The sequence below is a fragment of the Narcine bancroftii genome, chromosome 13 (genome assembly GCF_036971445.1).
Source record: "Narcine bancroftii isolate sNarBan1 chromosome 13, sNarBan1.hap1, whole genome shotgun sequence".
NCBI lineage: Eukaryota > Metazoa > Chordata > Chondrichthyes > Torpediniformes > Narcinidae > Narcine > Narcine bancroftii.
In genome coordinates this window covers 70,452,329-70,473,222 of record NC_091481.1, presented here as the reverse complement: position 1 = coordinate 70,473,222, position 20,894 = coordinate 70,452,329, and the positions used below count along the sequence as shown (strand labels likewise).

The 20,894-nt window shown below is 39.3% G+C and overlaps 1 protein-coding gene across 6 annotated transcripts in view; it reads left to right on the top strand.

Annotated features, from left to right (window-relative positions):
- Positions 1–20,894, top strand: part of ift56 (intraflagellar transport 56) — a 61,882-nt gene that overhangs the window by 15,319 nt on the left and 25,669 nt on the right. For 3 of the 6 annotated variants that reach the window (XM_069909278.1, XM_069909280.1, XM_069909279.1), the window contains exons 6-11: positions 4,046–4,191; positions 7,108–7,279; positions 10,577–10,651; positions 14,755–14,857; positions 17,850–17,905; positions 18,599–18,652. In XM_069909278.1, the coding sequence (XP_069765379.1) occupies positions 4,046–4,191; positions 7,108–7,279; positions 10,577–10,651; positions 14,755–14,857; positions 17,850–17,905; positions 18,599–18,652 (606 nt within the window). The remainder of the gene's footprint in view (positions 1–4,045; positions 4,192–7,107; positions 7,280–10,576; positions 10,652–14,754; positions 14,858–17,849; positions 17,906–18,598; positions 18,653–20,894) is intronic. The other 3 variants (XM_069909281.1, XM_069909283.1, XM_069909282.1) reach the window with 1 other exon arrangement.

Here is a 20,894-nt window from a genome sequence, read left to right as displayed (position 1 = left end):
AAGGTTATGCTTTTGCACAGTTGTCTTTTCTGCCATTATTTCTCTTGTTTTTCTTTCTGTGGCAAACTTTGTTCTTTTTCGCTGATTCACTCTTTCCTGATTTTACTTCTCTCTCTTCTGCTAATCCCCTTTCACTGGCTAATTGAATACCTTAGTCTCAATTCCTTTGGGCATCTCTAAATAAAGTTATACCTTTGAGAATTGGCTTTAACATTCTACCTACACTGGCACAATAGCTAAGGGATATTATGTCTTTTTTAACTCGAGAAAAAAATTGGATATGCTACCAAGGATTCAAATATTAAGTTCCAAAAGACATGGTACCCATTTATGGACTATTTGTACTGGAATTTTGGAGCTGTGTTGACCCTCTCCAAGCTTTTGTCACTTGATTCATTCATGTCAACTTTCAACCTTGCTTAGAGGAAAGGGTTTTGAACTTTTTTTCTTTTAGGTTTTTTTTTTGTTGTTAAATTTTACTTAATTATCGTGATTGTGCTCTGAATTTCCTTATTATGAGAATATTTGTTTAAAAAAAAGATTTTGAATCTAGTAGCACATTATATAATTGTACTGATTAGTTGTTTAAACTGTAAAATCCACGCTGCTGAAGATCCAACTGCGCTGGGTAGGTCACGTCTCCAGAATGGAGGACCATCGTCTTCCCAAGATCGTGTTATATGATGAGCTCTCCACTGGCCACCGTGACAGAGGTGCACCAAAGAAGAGGTACAAGGACTGCTTAAAGAAATCTCTTTGTGCCTGCCCCATTGACCACCACCAGTGGGGTGATATCGCCTCCAACCGTGCATCCTGGCGCCTCACAGTTCGGCGGGCAGCAACCTCCTTTGAAGAAGACCACAGAGCCCACCTCACTGACAAAAGGCAAAGGAGGAAAAACCCAACACCCAACCCCAACCCACCAATTTTCCCTTGCAACCGCTGCAACCGTGTCTGCCTGTCCCGCATCGGACTTGTCAGCCACAAACGAGCCTGCAGCTGACGTGGACATTTACCCCTCCATAAATCTTCGTCCGTGAAGCCAAGCCAAAGAAGAAAAAAAGAAAATATTTAAAAAGAAAATTGGCTTTATTTGAAGTAAAACAATATCATGAGTAAATAATGAACTTCTGCCAGCATTTGTGTTTCTCTAAAAACAATATTGTGCCCATTTTTAAATGTCTTGGCTCCCTTTGGCAGATTAGATCAGACATTTTGGACAAATTTTCTTTTCTTCTTGTTTCTTTAGTTTGGCATAAAACATCCCCCCCCAACTAAACATCATCAATAAAGTAATAAAATTAATCTCAAATGTCATTTTGAACCTAACTTGTTTTTAAAAATGACGGTGCTCATTTACTCGCCAAAAAACTCAGTTTTACTATCCACACTTGCTTTAAAATTGTTTTGTTTGGAGGGTTAATCTCAAATGCAGGATCCCACATTGTCCACAGAGGTCACCATCCTGGTTAATCCCAGGTTTCTTGACTTGGGTGCATTCCAAACTGCAATCGCTGATCTCTAACACTTCTCATTGTATTGGGAAAGTCATTCAAACTACATACTTAAAGAGGAAGGGCCTTAGAAATTTTAGCCCACCTTGTCAGACAGACTAGACACAGTGATTTGTCTCTGTTGCAAGCTGCACCTAAGAGAAGCATGCATAAATGCTCTCACATAGTTACGAGTTACAAAGAACCTTTCACCCCACCCCCGGCAACCTACCAAGAGCATCAGAGTCTAATGGTGAGGGGCTCCATGGATGTCTTCTACAAGCCTTCTCTTCACCAGCTTATGTCCAAATCCTACTAAACTGTGAGAACACTCTCCCAAACCCCCCCCCCCCCACCCCTTTCATTGTTGTGTCCTCCATTCATTAAGTAACAAGTAGCTGGAGCAGAGCTGTTACAGTAAAACCCTGAGTATTTGGCACCTATGGGGATTAGTAAATGCTGGATAAGTGTATTTTCCGGTTGCTTGAGACTTATTCTCACAATGCCTAACTAATACATCTGTATTAAGAATAAACAGTTTAAAAGTCAAATACTGCACTGTACTTACACTGAACAAATGTCACGCATAAATAAATAAAACATTTTACTTTTTTCTCAATCACATTCTTTGAAAACATTTAACTGTTGCGGCGTCTGCAGGTTCTTCCCCCTCTATGGAGCTGCCCAAAAGATGAACAATAGATAATTACCTCCCTCTTTTTCCCCCCCCCCCATGTTTACAGATATACCCTCTGACAGGGACAACTCCTACAAAGTTGATGCTACTTGCTGTTGGAGTGGCTCTTAGTGTCTCCTTATCCCTTAAACACAACTTTATTCAACAGCTGCAATGAGCAAAGCACAACCAAGGCACTCTGCTGTCTGAATATTTGCTCCTTTTTGTATATTTTATTTAATGTTCCATACATGCAGTAACTATAATTATAACACTACAGATATCAAAAAAGAACAAATTGATTACATACCTGATGGTTTTCACCCCATCCCAAAAACTCTCCCTCCCACCCAACCACCCCCTCAAAAAAACAATATACAAATTAAAAAAAATAAAAGTTTATAGGTATAAAAAAGAAAAAGAAAAGAGATCTTTGGATTGCAGAGAGAGATGTCGTCCAGTACAAATCATCTGTTGGAAAATAAACATACAGAGGAGAATCCCACAGGACTAGAGGGATAAAAAGGATATCACTACAAATTTAATCTCGTTATCTGAGTGCACAGGCACTATATTTGTAAAAACAGAGTATTTATTTTCTAAAATAAAAGGACATAAAGGAAGAATATTTCTTCCATCCTGTTTATGAAATTGAAGAAAAGGGTAAAGAATAGTTCATTGCAACAAGTGCATAGTAGTTGCTAAAGGCTGAGTTCAGGAAGACCCCAAGCGTATTCTTCTGCTTGAGTAAAATTTGTGAAAGAAAAATCTATTCTGTTTTCCGTAACAAAGATCTTCAAAGTTGCAGGGTATCGAAGGACAAATTTGTAACCTTTATCATACAGAATTCTCTTAGCTGAATTAAATTCTTTCCTCTCAACAAATCTTCACTCCCATAACAAAAGTCCTTGTCGTTCCTTCGCTCCTTTCATTGCAAGATTTAGAACTTTGTCTTGATAATGCAGAAACTTTATTAATATAGAATGTGGTTTTTGATTAGGAAGAGGCTTTGGTCTCAGAGCCCTATAGGCTCTTTCATTTTCAATCATATTCTCAAAATTATCTTCTCCCAATACTTTAGGGATCCAATCTTGAAAGAAGCGAATCACGTCTGGACCTTCTCTTCCATCTGAAAGGCCTATTTTAATATTATTTCTTTGACTAAAATTCTCCAAAATATCCACTTTATTAGAAAGCTTTTAATTTCCTGTAATTAAACCAGTAGTTGTATTTTCCACATTAGATACAGTCTTCAACAAGCTGTATGTCATCCTGTTCTCTAGTAATTATTTCTTCCATTTTCTCTAAATTAATGTTTACAACATCCAACACCTTATTAGTTTCTTCTTTCATTTCTTTAATTTCAGCCTTGACACCCTTTCATCCTTCTCTCATTTCCCATTTCATTGCTGTAATCTGCTGTATTATCATTATAGATAACTCTTCTGTCTTAGTTTGAGATTAAATTTAATTTCTTCCTATTCGCTCCCATCTTCATCAAAGGTTTGTGTTACTTCAGAAAACATTTACAATTTTAAACTTGCATATTTTTTTACCTATTATTTTATTATTTATTTTCAATTTTTTTTTCCCGTTGCTTGAAGCTGTTGGTTGCTTGAATTCTGGATATGGGGAAGTGGGCGGGGCTAACTGTCTATTGTGGTATGCCCCTTTTAGGACCTGTCTGTAAGAGTGCCACTAAATACCAACAGCTTTGAGATCAGTAGAGTTGCGCCCCATTTCAACAGAGGCAGGGAAATCCAACCATACTGTTCCATGAACCTCACATTTTAAGATTTTACGGCACTTGCACAGCGCATGAGAGATTTATAAAATGATTAAAATGTTTTTTTTTAAAACACTTTCTTTCCTCCAGTTCAGTGATGAGAAGAGATTAATGAACTACCACCAAAATCTGCAGGACATTACTGAGGATCAGCTCAGTTTGGCTTCAATCCACTACATGCGCTCCCATTACCAGGAAGCGATTGATATCTACAAACGCATCTTGCTTGATAACCGGTAACTCTTGTAAACTTGGTGGTTTTGTGAAAATGAGTTATTTGGGGTTGTCCGGGAAAACACTACAGAATAATCTAGATCCACAGCAATCAGGACATTAAACTGGGAAGTCATGTTACTGCTACATAAAACTGTGGTTAGTTTGTCAGATATACAGCTACAGTAGAATGTACATATAAACCAAAATTCTTGCTGCAGCTAAATTGATATACAAGTTACACCAACTACAAGAGTTTACATTAAATTACCACAGGATGGATAGATAAATCAATAGTGCAAGAAAAAAATGTGGAGTTTCAATCGTGTGGATGCTTTTAGTTTTGATGGCTGCTGAGTAGTTTTTGGTTAAGGTGAGGTTCAAGAGCCTGATAGCTGTTGGAAAGAAACTTTAAAAATAAAAAAATAAAAAAAATTAAAACCTACAGCACAGTTACAGGCCTTTATGGCCCTCGAGTCCATGCCACCCAATTTACACCCCATTAACCTACACCCCCAGTACACTTTTTTTGAATGGTGGGAGGAAACTGGAGTCTTCTCTTGAATTAGAGGTGCTAGTCTTCAGCCTTCAGATAGCAGCGGGAAAAAGTTGTAACATGGTGATGGGGGGTCCTTTATGATGTTGGCTGCTTTCTTTTTAATTTAAAAAAAATTGTTAGACATACAGCACAGTATCAGGCCCTTCCAGCCCACGAGCCTGTGTCACCCAAGTGCACCCAATCAACCTGCAACCTCAGTACAGTTTTGAAGGGTGGGAGGAAGCTGGAGCACCCAGAGGAAACCCACACAGACACTGGGAGAACGTACAAACTCTTCACAGACAGCACCGGTTTTGAAACTGGGTCACTAGCACTCCAATAGCATTGCGCTAACTGTGCCATCTCAGATAGCCCCAGGTCTTGAGGCAGCACCTCACATAGCTGCATTCAGTTGATGAGAGGTTGGAGCCTGTGATGGGCTTGGCTATGTATGTTAACTTCTGAAGCCTTCTTTGTTCCAAGACAGTTGAATACCCAAACCTATGATGCAACCAGTCAGTACATCTATAGATGTTTGATAGAGTACGCGATGACATGGCAAATCTCATGCAACTTTTTCTAAATTAGTGTTGGTGTACCTTCAGAAATCCTTCAATGTGCTGGCTCCAGCAGGTGTCCTCCGATATATATAAATAAGCCACATTGTATGTAGGTTTGGACACCTCATTACAGGGGAGGGTGCAAAAGAGGTTGACTAGGATGCTGCCTGGATTAGAGAGCCTTAGTTATAAGGGGAGGTTGGAAAACTTGTTTTCTCTGTAGTGTCAGAGGCTGAAGAGTAACCTGATTGAAGTATATGAAATTATGAGAGGTTTAGATAGGGTAGATATTCCGAGTTTTTGTCTCAGGGTGGAAATTTTAAATACTAGAGAGCATAGATTTAACATAAGAGGGGGAAAATTTACAGGTAATAAGTGAGGCAAGATTTTTACACAGAGAATGGCGGACATGGCTTATAAATGACATTTCCCAGCTTCTAATATTTCCCAAATTTTAAAACAACATCTTCAAGGAAACTTAAGCATCAGTATTCTGAATTGAATCTTATCAATCTAAATAAATCAACCTTCAAAATTACAGCTTTAAATAGCTTTAATTTTTGTTGATAAAACAAAAGCATTTTGAATAACTTTGCATTAAATTTTTGAGTAAATAAAGCATTCTATATAATAATAATGATATAAGATTATAAGATGATAAGAAATGATTAAGACGATTAAAATAAATTCAAAGAAAAGTATTTTGACCTTGTGCCTCCTCCATGGTTCTTCCAAGAATGAGAACTCCTGGTCCACGTGGATATTACCATATATAGTAACTATGGTCATTCTACAAAAACAATTAATCCTTAAAAAAACCATAAATCACACACAAGGTTTTAATCTCTACATGGCTAGCATAGCAGTTAGCGCAATAGTGTTATAACACCAGTGACAGGAGATTGAATCTGGTGTTATCTATAAGAAGTTTATTTGTTCACTCTGTGTCTAAGTGGGCATCCTCTGGGTACTCTGGTTTCCTCCCACTCTTCAAAACATACTAGGGTTGTAGGTTAATTGGGCTCGTGGGCTGGAAAGGCCTGTTACCATATTAATGTCTAAATTTAAAAATTTGATTTAAATTTAATAGCAGGTGCCTGGAACATGTTGCTAGGGAAGATTGTAGAAACCAATCTGATAGAAATATTTAAGGGGCATTTGGACAGGTGCATAAACAGGCAGGGATGGAGGGAAATAGACATATAGTTCTACACTACAGCTGCTATAACAGTAGTACTGCCACTGGTGTGGACCTGGGAGAAGTGGGGGGTGGGGGAGGGGGAAAGGAGGAACTGAGATGCATCATTTAGCACTTCTCTGCAAGGTTCTACTGCCTGGCCATAGCTCTTGATGATCCCATGCAGGGTTAAACTGTATGTAAAATGGAGGCCAGTCCAGGTCCCGATTTCCAGGCTCTGTGCAGGGCACCAGAGTAGGAGAGCACTCCTTCTCCCACCAAGAAAGACCAGTCTGAGAGAGAACCCTGCTGGATGGGATACATAACCAACATTTCAGGATTGAGCCCTTCATCAAGGTTCATCAGACCATGATGAAGGGCTGAAGCCTGAAATGTTAGTTACGTATCTTTATCTTTGCTACATAGTTTGACCAGCTGAGTTTCTCCAGCCTCGTGTTTTTACTTCTGTGATTCTATGCTATGTAGTTTAATCCACAAAAGTGCTGGAGAAACTCAGCAGTGATTTATACTTAATATACCCTCTACATTACACTCTTCCCTGTACATCTCCCACCATGGCCCCTGACTATAGTTGCATCTTTTGCTTTCAAGAATTGTCTAATTTTTTTAAAGCTTGTTAATGTTACTTTTTGTGCTTTGCTAGGGAATTTATGGCCTTGAATGTGTATGTAGCACTCTGCTACTATAAACTGGATTATTATGATGTCTCCCAGGAAGTTCTGGCAGTTTATCTGCAGCATTATCCTGACAGTACCATTGCACTGAACTTGAAAGCCTGCAACCACTTCCGACTCTACAATGGAAAGGCAGCAGAGGTAACATTCTGAGCTAATACTAAACAATTCTTCATTTCGAGAATGGATATTTTTAAGTCCTATACAAACCTTTCCCAAAAGTCTCCTACCTCATCATCCATCTTTGTTTTGGAGTGATCATAGGAAGGCCATTTGGTGTCCCCAACCTCTTGATTTCTCACAAGTTACTGGAGTTTAACTGTCATTCTATTTTCCATTCTCACCTTTAATTTTTATTTTGAACAAGTAGAATATTAGTGTATCAGATCCAAATGATCTTTTTCAATATTTTTATTAACATTTCTTAATATACACAGCATAAGGAAGATTTAAATAACACAATTAAAATGGTCTGTTCAAGTCTACATCGTATAAGTATTATATAAATTCCAAAGAGTGAAAATGTGACATATTAGAAATAATTCTCCTAACAAAGAAAACAGAGATAAAGAAAATTATATATATTTTTTAAAAAAATTAATCTACACTAAAAAACATAATAAAATAAAATAAAACAACTGAGTGGCCTGTCACATAGTTTAAAACATAGGTCCTGTCCATACCTACAGATAACAAAAAGGGCAAGAATAATATAACGCCTGGAAAGGAAGCGTTAATTTGTAGAATAACACAAGTTATATCCCATGAAAGTAATCAATAAAAGGTTTCCATGTTTCTTCAAATTTAGTCGCTGTAGCTCAAGTACTACTTCTGATTTTTTTTTCTAGATTTAAGAAAAGCATAACATGAGAAAACCATTGAAATAATGTCGGAGAATTGGAGCCTTTCCATTCAAGTAAAATGGCTCTTCTAGCTAATAGTGTCGAAAAAGCTATAATTCGATCTGCAGAAGTAGGTAAACAACCTACATCTGTAATTCCAAAAAGCGCAGTTAAGGGGTTAGGTTGTAATGGAATAACCAGTATCATTGATAGTGTTTTAAAAATATCTTTCTAAAGTTTTTCTAACATGGGACATAATCAAAACACAATGCTGGAGTAACTCAGCAGGTCAATTAGCATGCTTTATGTAGCAAAGATAAAGATACATAACCAACGTTTTGGGCTTGAACCTTTCATCAAGGTATGTGCAAAATGTAGACAGGTGTTGCCTAATTCTACTTTCACTGAAATCTGTTGAAGATCTCTCCAATTACTGTATTTTTCTTCTTTGGCTTGGCTTCGCGGACGAAGATTTATGGAGGGGGTAAAAAGTCCACGTCAGCTGCAGGCTCGTTTGTGGCTGACAAGTCCGATGCGGGACAGGCAGACACGATTGCAGCGGTTGCAGGGGAAAATTGGTTGGTTGGGGTTGGGTGTTGGGTTTTTCCTCCTTTGCCTTTTGTCAGTGAGGTGGGCTCTGCGGTCTTCTTCAAAGGAGGTTGCTGCCCGCCAAACTGTGAGGCGCCAAGATGCACGGTTTGAGGCGTTATCAGCCCACTGGCGGTGGTCAATGTGGCAGGCACCAAGAGATTTCTTTAGGCAGTCCTTGTACCTTTTCTTTGGTGCACCTCTGTCACGGTGGCCAGTGGAGAGCTCACCATATAACACGATCTTGGGAAGGCGATGGTCCTCCATTCTGGAGACGTGACCCATCCAGCGCAGCTGGATCTTCAGCAGCGTGGACTCGATGCTGTCGACCTCTGCCATCTCGAGTACTTCGACGTTAGGGATGTAAGCGCTCCAATGGATGTTGAGGATGGAGCGGAGACAACGCTGGTGGAAGCGTTCTAGGAGCCGTAGGTGGTGCCGGTAGAGGACCCATGATTCGGAGCCGAACAGGAGTGTGGGTATGACAACGGCTCTGTATACGCTTATCTTTGTGAGGTTTTTCAGTTGGTTGTTTTTCCAGACTCTTTTGTGTAGTCTTCCAAAGGCGCTATTTGCCTTGGCGAGTCTGTTGTCTATCTCATTGTCGATCCTTGCATCTGATTAAATGGTGCAGCCGAGATAGGTAAACTGGTTGACCGTTTTGAGTTTTGTGTGCCCGATGGAGATGTGGGGGGGCTGGTAATCATGGTGGGGAGCTGGCTGATGGAGGACCTCAGTTTTCTTCAGGCTGACTTCCAGGCCAAACATTTTGGCAGTTTCCGCAAAGCAGGACGTCAAGCGCTGAAGAGCTGTCTCTGAATGGGCAACTAAAGCGGCATCATCTGCAAAGAGTAGTTCACGGACAAGTTTCTCTTGTGTCTTGGTGTGAGTTTGCAGGTGCCTCAGATTGAAGAGACTGCCATCCGTGCGGTACCGGATGTAAACAGCGTCTTCATTGTTGGGGTCTTTCATGGCTTGGTTCAGCATCATGCTGAAGAAGATTGAAAAGAGGGTTGGTGCCAGAACACAGCCTTGCTTCACGCCATTGTTAATGGAGAAGGGTTCAGAGAGCTCATTGCTGTATCTGACCCGACCTTGCTGTATATATACTCTTGTAATCATCAATACCATGTAATAGTATTTCCCTCCCCCTTTTTTTTGGCCCAGAAAATGGGTGTTTTTGTATGACCTATGTAAAAAATCAATTAATTTCCCCCCCCCCCCAATTTTTGGCCCTGTCTGCCACTCATCCGAGCTCCCGACTGAAGATCCTTGCCCTGGCCGCTTGCCATCCAAACTCTTGACACCCCACCCGCCCACCCATCCGAGCTCCTGTCCATGAATCCTCACCCTGGCCATCTGCCCATCCAAGCTCACAGCCTTACCACCCGGTCTGGGAGTATGAGCTCAATACCTTGAATGATGCAAATACTTACTGAGATCAAAAGTTTGACCCATGTAAAAGTAGAGTGCACCCCACCCCCTCCCACACACCATTTTTTGGCCTGAAAAGTGATCCAAAAAAATTTGATGGTTACCCGAGTATATACGGTAGGTCTTCAGTCATTGGGAACTTCTAAGAGGAATATCTGGGGCTTGAGTGTTAGATGTTCTTATTTTACTAACAATCAGGCTTGGAGGAGAGGAGGGTGTGAAGTGAGGAGGCTTGCATAATGAGAGTTGAGAAAAATCATGAAGAGATGTGAGAAAACTTTAAACAGTATATCGTGGGACCAGGAGTTACTACAGGGGTAATCATCGAGTCATGAGATAGAATGCAGTTTGTTCAGTCTCTCGGCTTAACAATCTAGATTAAAACTCATTAGTCTAGCATTCTGTGCACAGGCAATTCCTGTGGTGTGGCATGTTTTGAATCTAGTATGCATATCAGGACCCATATGTACTGAAACTGGAGAGTTTCAACTTGTAGCTTTTTTTTCATGTTAATGATTAGAACTTTATGACCAGTAAAAACAGCAATTATTATTTGCACATGTTTCTCCTCCAGAATGAGCTGAAAAATTTGATGGACATTGCTTCTCCTGTGTTTGATTTTGCAAAAGAACTCATAAAGCACAACCTGGTATGTATTAAAAGCCTCTGTTTGGCAAACTTGTGGATATTTTTCAGATGTTTATTCCGGGGATTAGGGCTAAGACAATACTTGTTGTCCTGAGAGCATTTAAAATGAACCAGGCTAGTAAAGTCTGTGCAAAAATTTAGTCTTCACAGCTTTCAGAGCCCATATTATTCTGCAGACCCATAGATTCCCAAATTATTGAATTCAGTTTAATCAATTTACTATAGTAGAAATTTAACCTTTCAATATTTCTAAGTGTAAGGCAGTGCAGAAATGCAAGTCTTTAATCATACGATAACCACTAGATTCTTTGCAATATAATAAATATAAATAAATGCCTCTTGTAGCAAGAACCCATTTTTTTATTGTTGGAATAACATAGTGATAAACAACTTGCAAAGTTATATCCAAAGCAAAATATTGCTTCTCTAATTTTATTCATTGCCTTCTCCAATATATTTTCTCTTGTCGTGTATCTCAGAAACTTTGTTAAAACGGATCTTGGTTTTTGTTGTGACTGTGGTTTCGGAGCTGATGTTCTGTGTGCCATTTCTATTTCCATTCCTTCCTGCATTTCTGGCATTCGTAGGGCTTTTGGGATCCATTCTTTTATAAATTCTTTCATATCTTTGGCTTCTTCATCTTCCTTTAGGCCCATTATCTTTATATTGTTTTGCCTACTATAGTTTTCCATTATATCCATCTTCTGAGCTAACAACTCTTATGTTTCTTTAACTTTTTTGTCACTTTCTTCCAATTTTCTTTTTAAGTCGTTCACTTCCATTTCTACAGCCATTACATGTTCTTCCACATTTTCTAATCCTTTCCCTACATCTGTTATTACCAGCTCTATTCTACTCACTTTTTCTTCTGTACTTTTCATTTTTCTTTTCTTTTCATTTCACTAAATTCTAGTGTCAACCATTCTTTTAATGCTTTCATTTGTTCTTGAATTTTTTTTTAATTCATTCATTTTACCTTCTATTCCTCTGTGCAGAGCTTGGTGTTCTTCTTCTTTGTCTGCTCTTGGGTTTGTCTTCTACTTCTCTTCCTTGTATCTGTGTCTCTTCTGACTTTCTTGTTGAGCTGCTTGCCTCAGTTTTTTGGGTATTTTTTTTCATGGCTTCTGGGCTGGTTATCTGTTGTGTCTCTTGCTTCCTTTTTTCTTTCTCACCCCTCCCTTTCCCATTGCTTTCCTTTTCTTCCAGCTGGGAGCCCTGCTGTCAGGCATCTCTCAGCTGTTCGTGCTGTGTAGGTTCACTCCACAGCTGGATCCCCCCCTCCCGTCGGTGTTTTCCTTTTCCTTGTTATGCGCATTGCGCACCTCTGTTTGGCTCAGTGAGCCATTTTTGCAGTCACGAGGTCGCGTCCCTGCTGGGTCTCCACTAACCTTAGGGAGCGGGCTCCTCTGTCCACAGCGGGTCCCTGCTTCTTCGTGCAGGTAAGGCCTTCTCCTTTCTTTTTTTTTCCCCGTTGTTTTTGGTTTTTATTTCTTAGGTGCCATTTTCTTTCTTTTCTCCACACCTTTATCTTTTATTTGTTGTGTGTATCTTGAGCTTTGCGTTTCCTTCACTTTTTTTCTTCTTTTCTGGAGAGGGCTGGTATTCTCCTACCAGCCACTACTCCATCACGTAACTTCTCCCAAAGCAAAATATTGCTGATGAAGATATCTGAAATTTAAAAAAATATATTTAAAGTACTGGCATCTTTTTAAACCATAGATGTTTGGAGCAAATGCTGTACTGCATCTCACTATTCTTGCATTAATTTATTTCTCTCCTTTGATTTATACTCCACCACATGGATTAGTTATGATGAACAGGCCTTTGCTGTCTTACTTCAGGTAGAACCAGATATATCTGTATCACCTGCAATTTCATGGTCTCCACCCTTTTACAGACATTCCATCTGCTTTCTTTTCCCCTTCCTCTCTTCTGCAATTCAAAACACATTCAATGTTTCACCTTTCCAGCTCTGATGCGAGGTATTGAGCTGACACGTGAACTATATTTCTCTCCCTATAGATGCAGCCTGATCTGCTGAGTATCCTCAACATTTTGCATTTATATCTCAAGATTTCCCACATTGACACTTATTTTCCTCTGAGAATCAATTTTTGGGGAGCTTTTTGTGCACCAATTAGCTGCTGAGTTTCCTACATCACAACAATTAATGTACATTATTGGTTGCAATTGCTTTGTAAAATTCCTGGTATATGTAAATGTTTCTTCCTTTAAAGGTGCAAGATGTATGGGAGCAAAATGTGCCGATCTTTTTACCTAAATGCTGGAGAAACTCAGCAGCATACTTCATGAAGCAAATTCTGCATCAAATGAAGCTGTTTGTTAGTCCATAGCACTGAATTTTCTTAGCCCGTTAATCTCATTTGTAGCTTGCTGGAACATTGTAAATTCTAATTTTAAATGACTTAAAGTTAACCATGTCCATGTGAGAATAGATGGGGAATAGAGGTCATTTTCAATTTCCAGCCAAACCTGGTCAAATAAAAATGGTTTATAGCATTGTTGAGGAATGAAACGCAAAAGTCTGCAGATGCAGTGGTTGAAGTGAAAACACAAGGCTGGAGACACTCAGCAGGTCAAACAGCGTACTTTATATAGCAAAGATAAAGATACATAACCAATGTTTTGCGCATGAGTCCTTCATTATCTATTTGCCTGTTTTTTTCTGTGGCTATATTTCTTTGTCTCTATCAGAGAATCTCTGAGAGCTTTTTTCTCTTCTGTCCTCCAACTTATGACCTCTAGACTGCTGGCCTGTGCTCTTTCCTTCTCCCCCCCCCCCCCCCCCAACCTTTTGATTCAGACATCTGCCTGCTTTTTGCTGATACCTTGATGAAGGCCTCAGGCTGGAAACATTGGATGTTTCCTATGGATGCTTGTGACCTACTGAGTTTCTCCAGCACTTTTATGTATTGCACAGCACATATAATTACTTATTTATATACAGCTTTATGGATATTGAGATAACTTTACGTCAACCCTATATCCTTTTTGAAGGAGTAACTTTAATCGTTTAGATGGGAATATTAATTTCTATGGGGACAAGAAAGAATTCTTCATTCCAATCTTCCACTTGACCTCTGGCTCTATCTTCACAGTCCATGCAGCTCTCAACATTTCAAGAAATGTGATAGACTTTTACTTCATCTTTGCAGTTAAACTTGGCCATTGTTGCCATAGATTCCTAAGGAATAATTATTCCTGAGGAATAATTCTCATTGATATCTTTTGACCCCATTGAAGTTTCAGTACTCTTCTGGAGACCAATCATTCAGAGTTACCTCCAATATTCTAATGGTGGCGATGTTGTCATTGATGCATTTGGGATGTGGATTCTCCTGACCATGCTCTTTGTAAGTCAATGGAGACAATGATAAAGAAAATTAATTTTTCCATCTACTTTGTCATTGGTTACCACTGGAAAGAAACTATTCATTGAGCATCCCCAATTTGTTCATAACGTCCAGTGTAACATCACAAGTTGCCGAAGTCACCACATTTAGAACTTGAAAATGAGAGAAGGGGCAGTGTGGATGGCGTAACAGTTAGCGTAACGCGTTTACAGCACCAACATTCTGGACCAGGATTTGAATCCCATGCTGTCCATAAGGAGTTTGTTCACTCTCCCCGTTTCTGCATGGGTTTTCCCTGTGGGCTCCGGATTCCTTCCACTGTTTGAAACGTACCGTGGGTGTGGGTTAATTGGGTGACATGGATGAGGGCCAAAATGGCCTGTCATCATGCTGTATATTAACCATATATAACCATATAACAGTTTACAGCACGGAAACAGGCCATATCGGCCCTTCGAGTCCGCGCCGGTTCACTTGCACAACTCCACTGGTTTATAATTAAATCTATAGTGTTAATATTATTGCAAATCCAAACCAATTAACAAAAAAAAAAATTAAAGGCCAATTATGTGACTTGTTTCTGATGCGATGGTTGTCTTCTAGATAGACCCAGGGATAGAGGGATATCTGTCAAGAGCAAGCGACAGAGATTTAGTTTGGCACAGACTCTACTGTTCTATACCTTCTCACTGGATGGATGTCGTGATCGTTTTCCCTGTCCCCTCTTTAGGTGGTGTTCCGGGGTGGAGAGGGGGCCTTGCAGGTCCTCCCACCACTTATTGATGTCATTCCTGAAGCCCGGCTCAACCTAGTCATTTATTATCTGCGACAAGGTAGGTAGTGTGTCACAGAGCAGAAAGCAATGTTCTTGTACTGCAATAGTCTGCATTCCTGCATCATTCCCATCACTAAGACAACCTGCCTCCACTTCCATAATGTCCCCCATCTTCACCTTTCTTTGCCTTAACTGTTGCCAAAATCCTTATCCATCTCTGTGCTTGACCATTCAAATGCTCTTTGGTTGCTTCCATAAACTTGAATATTTTAAGTTTGTTTTAAGTCCAATTCACCCTTAATCCAGCAATGCCTCAGTTCTGAAGTTCGTACTCTTGTTTACAAATCCATGTTATTTTGCTCCTCCTGTTTCCTGAAACTCCTCTAGCCCTTTCGTCCTCCGAGAGGTCGGTGCTCCTCCGACTCTGGCTTTGTGTAAAACCTTGATTTTATATGGTCCAGCTTTGCTTTGCCATCGAGGCTCTAAATTCCCATCCTGCATTTTTCTCCCCACCTCTTCTTCTTTAAAAGATGCTCCTTTAAAACTAACACCTTTGCACAAGTTTTGGCCTCCTGTTCCTGTATCACCTTATAAAGGTAAAGGTTCCATTGTTGTCACATAATAATACATTTAGAATGCAACATACAGGAAATCCTTTAACTTTTGTCTGCTGTAAGGCAGACGGAAGTCGCCACTTTGTCCAGTGCCCCTCACAGAAACCTACAGGACCTGTTCCTAGACGGTCTCCCCTCCAAATACTGGCCAGTCCTGAGCCTGCTTAGCTTCTGAGATCAGACAATCCCAGGTGTATTCAAGGTTTTATTGCCCAGCATCAATTTTGATTGGTAATGACTCTTGGGCAGTGCCTTGCTGCAGTTTGAATATTAGTTATGTTGTTTAAGCTCTGTCTGATGGAACCTTGAAAGATTATTTTTCTCTTGAGCTGGATCAATGCTCTAGTCTCAGAACTCCTTTAAAAAAATAGCAAAGGCAAAAACCCCCACTTCTGAAAATTGTTTTAAAAGATGAAATAAAATTCTGGAATGGTTAATAAAATGAGGAGTGAAACATGTATGTCTGCAGACCCTGTGACTGCAGTAAAAACACAGAAATGCCGGAGAAACTCAGCTGGTTTTGCAGCATCCACAGGAAGTAAAGATCTATTACTGACATTTTGGGCCTGAGCTCATCGTCAAGGAATGAGTGAAAATAGATCAGCATCTGAATTTAAAAACTGGGGGAAGAATGGGAGGCAGAGGAGTACAAACCAATAGACAAAAGGTGTTAATTTGAGTTGGGAATTGCTATTTGTATTGCCATATTTCTCTTCAGGAGCTGGCAGCAAACATCACACTAACTGGGTTACATTGTGATAACACTGAGAACCTGCAGTGTATCAATCGGGAATGCTGCCTTTGAACCGACAATCTCAATTTGTAAGTTACAAAGGGAAATTTAACAACATTGTTCTGTGAACCTCACAATGGAAATTTTTTCTCTCTGGGCAACTTTTATGAAGAGGATTAAGGGAGTGGTAAACTTTGGTTTAAAGTTTAAAAATTGGGCATGAGACAACTTGACCTTTTTTAAAAAAAAAATAAGGTAACAGGCATCGTTTATTTATTGTATTTAACACCATATAGCACTAAAAATGAGATAATGTTCCCCTGACCCAGTACAAAAACTGCCTAACAATACAATGCAACATGAAATCAATTTTCAGAAACCAGACAATGGTACAAGAGAACAGGTGCTATAAAATGTCTGCCAGTTTCCATGAGCCTCAGGCTGCTGCGGGCTCTGTTCGCACAGACTTCAACAGCTTGGGTTACCGACCCCTCCACACATGTTAATTTCACCAGCGGTAGGGAACCCAACCACCACCCAGTCATAAGTTCATGTGGCCTGAGCAGCCCTCCAACTCCATCCTTCACATGAGGCCCAGACGTTGCAGCCTCGAGTCCTCCATTTATCCACGAGACCTTGGTACATCTACCCTGACCTCTGAGCCCGGCACGGCTGAGCAACACTCCATCTCTGCCTCCGCTGCTCGTGTTTTCCACTCAGCCCAACAATATTCACCTCTGACAATGCTCTGAAGAGTCTCCAACGACACAGGCAGCTCGGCCTCCTCCTCTTGGCCATGTCCGAAGCTCCGTGCCTCCGTCGGGCAAGTTCCACAACTCTGCAGCATCCCCTCCGATCCACTCCCGTTTGATGTGTTCCACTGGTAGACACAACTCCTTGCAGTTCAATGTCCATTTTTATCAGATTTTAAAATTGTTCATGGTTCCAAACCATGTAAGTTCTTGCAGCCACTGTGATCAGGAGTATCTAACTGCAGACAAGTTGCACTGCCATATTCAGAGCTGCCTCCAAGTAAAATAATCATGAAATCCCATTTTTGTACCATGTGTAAGTTTTAATTTGGTTTATTTTTTTTATTCAATAAAAACACATAATTTATTGGTTGGTTAATTTTGCCAAATAATTAATGATATCATAAACTAGCAGTTTATGGATGAAACTATTTGAGATGGTTTAATAATATGGAAAGAACCTGAAAGCTATTGAAATATTCCATCAATGCTTTTAAATTGTTCTAGAAAATGAGCATTAACTGTCTAAGATGGTTCCGGTGTCCGCCGACATTTTTCCAAATTTTGAAGAAGGGCTCCTGCCTGATATGCTGGTTACATATATATCTTCATCTTTGCACTGTTTGGCCTGCTGAGTTTCTCCAGCTTTGTGTTTTTATATTAACTCTAATTTTTTTTTTGATAATGCTGCCTTGTGATTTTTTTTTTCCACGGTATTGTTCCTGCTCCTGAAAGCCAGCTAATTGTTTCCAAATAAAAATATAGCTCTGTGCTCCACCTTTACTTTGAAAATGGCAATTGAGGAATTCATAAGATTGATTTCCTAAGTCTTCCCCAGCTAAAAGATTGTCAGGATTCCCTCTCCCAATTACTGCGGTTGTCAATATTCTCTGCTTCGGCTATTTCCCCACAATCTTCACCCTTTACTAATATTCAGATAACTTGCCACAGATGACGTGCAAGAGGCTTATAATCTTATTAAGGACCTGGAGCCAACAACTCCTCAGGTAAGCAAATTCTGTAACCCTCTGGGTCAGACTGCCATGCAAGGTTTTGTGCAATGAAAATAGTGGAATGGCAAGTAGTAATAATTAATGACTGGTGAGTTTGTTGACCATGAAATGGTTGAAAATAGGAACAAATCTAGATGAAAAAGCTAAAGTAGATCTGTTGAGATCACAAACCCAAAAATACTTTGATGTTTTCTTAAATTGTAATTGATGGGCAAGTAGATGTATTTAAACGGTGCTTAATATAGTGAACAATTTTGAACGTATTGCCAAAAGTTACAGTTTTCTACCACTGCAGTACTTGCTTGGTGTCACTAGAGGCTCTGAGCTAACAATTCACCAATGAGAAACATTTGGCCAATTTTTAACCAGTCACTTGGGCTTCTATGCCATAAATATCTTATGATGCTATCTCTGTGAAGGTCTGGATCTAATTTCTTGCACGTTTGAAAGACTCCAGTGTTGCAAAATTGTAACAGTAAACATCTAGTTTTTGTGAGTATACGCTTGTTAAAGTACGTACAAAAAAAAATTATTTCAATGATGGATGAACCTTTGTAATAGAAACCTTCTAACTGCATGGGCTAGGTTTGAAACTTAACAAACTAAACTGTTAAGTCTTTTCATTATGTTATAATATATTAATATTCATGCTCTGTATATTACACTGCTGTCTTTCTTCACTTTTAGGAATATATCCTGAAAGGTGTGGTGAATGCAGCTCTCGGTCAGGAGCAAGGTTCGGTGAGTGGACTTAAGTTGCATTGTTAAGGAATTGCTGTCATGTATTTTTATTCGTAAATTCTCATGTTTTTATTTTATGAAGAGAATAAATTTTGTTGTACAGAAACCTATGCTTTGTCCATCTGTGACTGTGCTCTGAACTCCTCCCATCACAACAGGCGTCATTGCCCTAGCTTTGCATGTTCAGCAGATCCTTTTCTCAAATGAGATATACTTCTTCATTTGGAAGTGGCTGTTCCAGTTTATAAACCCATCAGGTACAAATACACAATGAGCCTCTAAACTTCACTGACACACTTCTTGTACGTTAATAATTTTTAGTTCTTAATCAGAGATTTTGGATTAAAGCCCCAATCTAGGATTCGTCCATTATCTAAGTCAGTCATTTTGTTTACATCCGTTATCTGATAACAGTTCTTTGTTTAAATGTTTTACGCTCTGTACAGTTTAATTTTTACACTACCAATTAGTGGTAATTCTGCCTCACCCACAGGAAAAAGGAATCTCATGTAATGTCATGTATGTACCCTGACAATAGATCTGAAAAATCTAAATTTGTGTTTCAGTCTTAGGAGGTGCCGTCTATGAAAAGATGTTAAACTAAAACCCCATCCTTCTATTCCAATACATGTGAGCTATCCAAAGGAAAGAGTTTTCTTGGCCAATATTGCTTTCTAAAACAATTCAACTTGCCATTAATCTGTGGCATTTTGTGGAATGCAAATTATTTGTTAAATCTGGCAACATCAAAAGAGTGATTACACTTGCATTTTGAGACAGTCTGGGTCTAATTATTTATTTCTGTCTGCTTATGAGATCTTTTTTTTTAAATTTTTTTATTTTTCACACCATAAATCACATTAGCCATGATATACACTATTTCTTTTTCACACATATACAGTGACTTTTTCTCCCCCCCCCCCCCCTTTCCTCCCAAACCACCCCCCCACCCCCCCCTCTCATCCATTTTAGGTATACAATCTAGGTTGCATTAAGCCAGTCAGACAATGTTGTCATTCAACAAAATTACACCAGAAATTCTACTGAGTCCATTCTTTTCTTTCCTTCTCCTTCCATCAACTTAGGTAATGTTTGTCCCCGGTAGGTTTTCGCTATTGTATTTAATGTAAGGCTCCTATACTTGTTCGAATATTTCAATATTATTTCTTAACCAATATGTTATTTTTTCTAATGGAATACATTTATTCATTTAAATTTGGTAGTTTCTTCCTTTTAATTTGGTTATGTATTCCATTAATATTTAAAGACATATAGTTCAGCGTAGCCCTTTTATATTTTGTTTATCTTCTCTTTCCGTTTTTCCATCATTACCTTTCCTCCTTTTCCATTTCTGTTTTCTTATTTTCAACTCTTTATAAGACAACATTCCTACAACATCTAACATTTTCCTTATTCTCCTATTTCTATCTTATTTATCCCCAATCTCCCCTTCACCTCCTGAGTTGTCCTTTATCCCTTGTCGGACAACCACATCTCCCCTCTCCATTTGGATTTGCGAATCCACTCGCAAGCGTCAACTGATTTTGCAGTGACCGCTATTTCCCCCCACCCCGCCTCCCCCAGAAAAGATTTCACTTTTCATATGTCACAAAGGTCCCTCTTTTAATTCCCTCCTTATTCTCTCTATTCCATTACCTTCCCTTATTAATTCTTGTCTATACTATCTATATTTTCCTCTAAGTACAGATACATTCATGTATGCTCATTGTCTCTATTCACTCTTATACCTCTTTACCTGCATACATATCAATCGTGATCATTTTTACTCTCATTACCCGTCTTCATCCCTCAGTCTATTTTTGTCTTTACCCACATACATATCAGTCGTGATCATTTTAACTCTCATTACCCGTCTTCCTCCCTCAGTCTATTTTTGTAATTGTTCTGCAAATTTTCGTGCTTCTTCTGGATCCGAGAATAGTCTGTTTTGTTGTCCTGGAATAAATATTTTCAATACCGCTGGATGCTTTAGTATAAATTTATACCCTTTCTTCCATAAAATCGCCTTTGCTGTATTGAACTCTTTTCTCTTCTTTAGGAGTTCAAAACTTATATCTGGATAAATGAAGATTTTTTGCCCTTTATACTCCAGTGGTTTGTTGCCCTCTCTTACTTTTTCCATTGTCTTCTCCAGTACCTTTTCTCTTGTAGTATATCTTAGGAATTTTACTACAATAGATCTTGGTTTTTGTTGTGGTTGTGGTTTAGAGGCCAATACTCT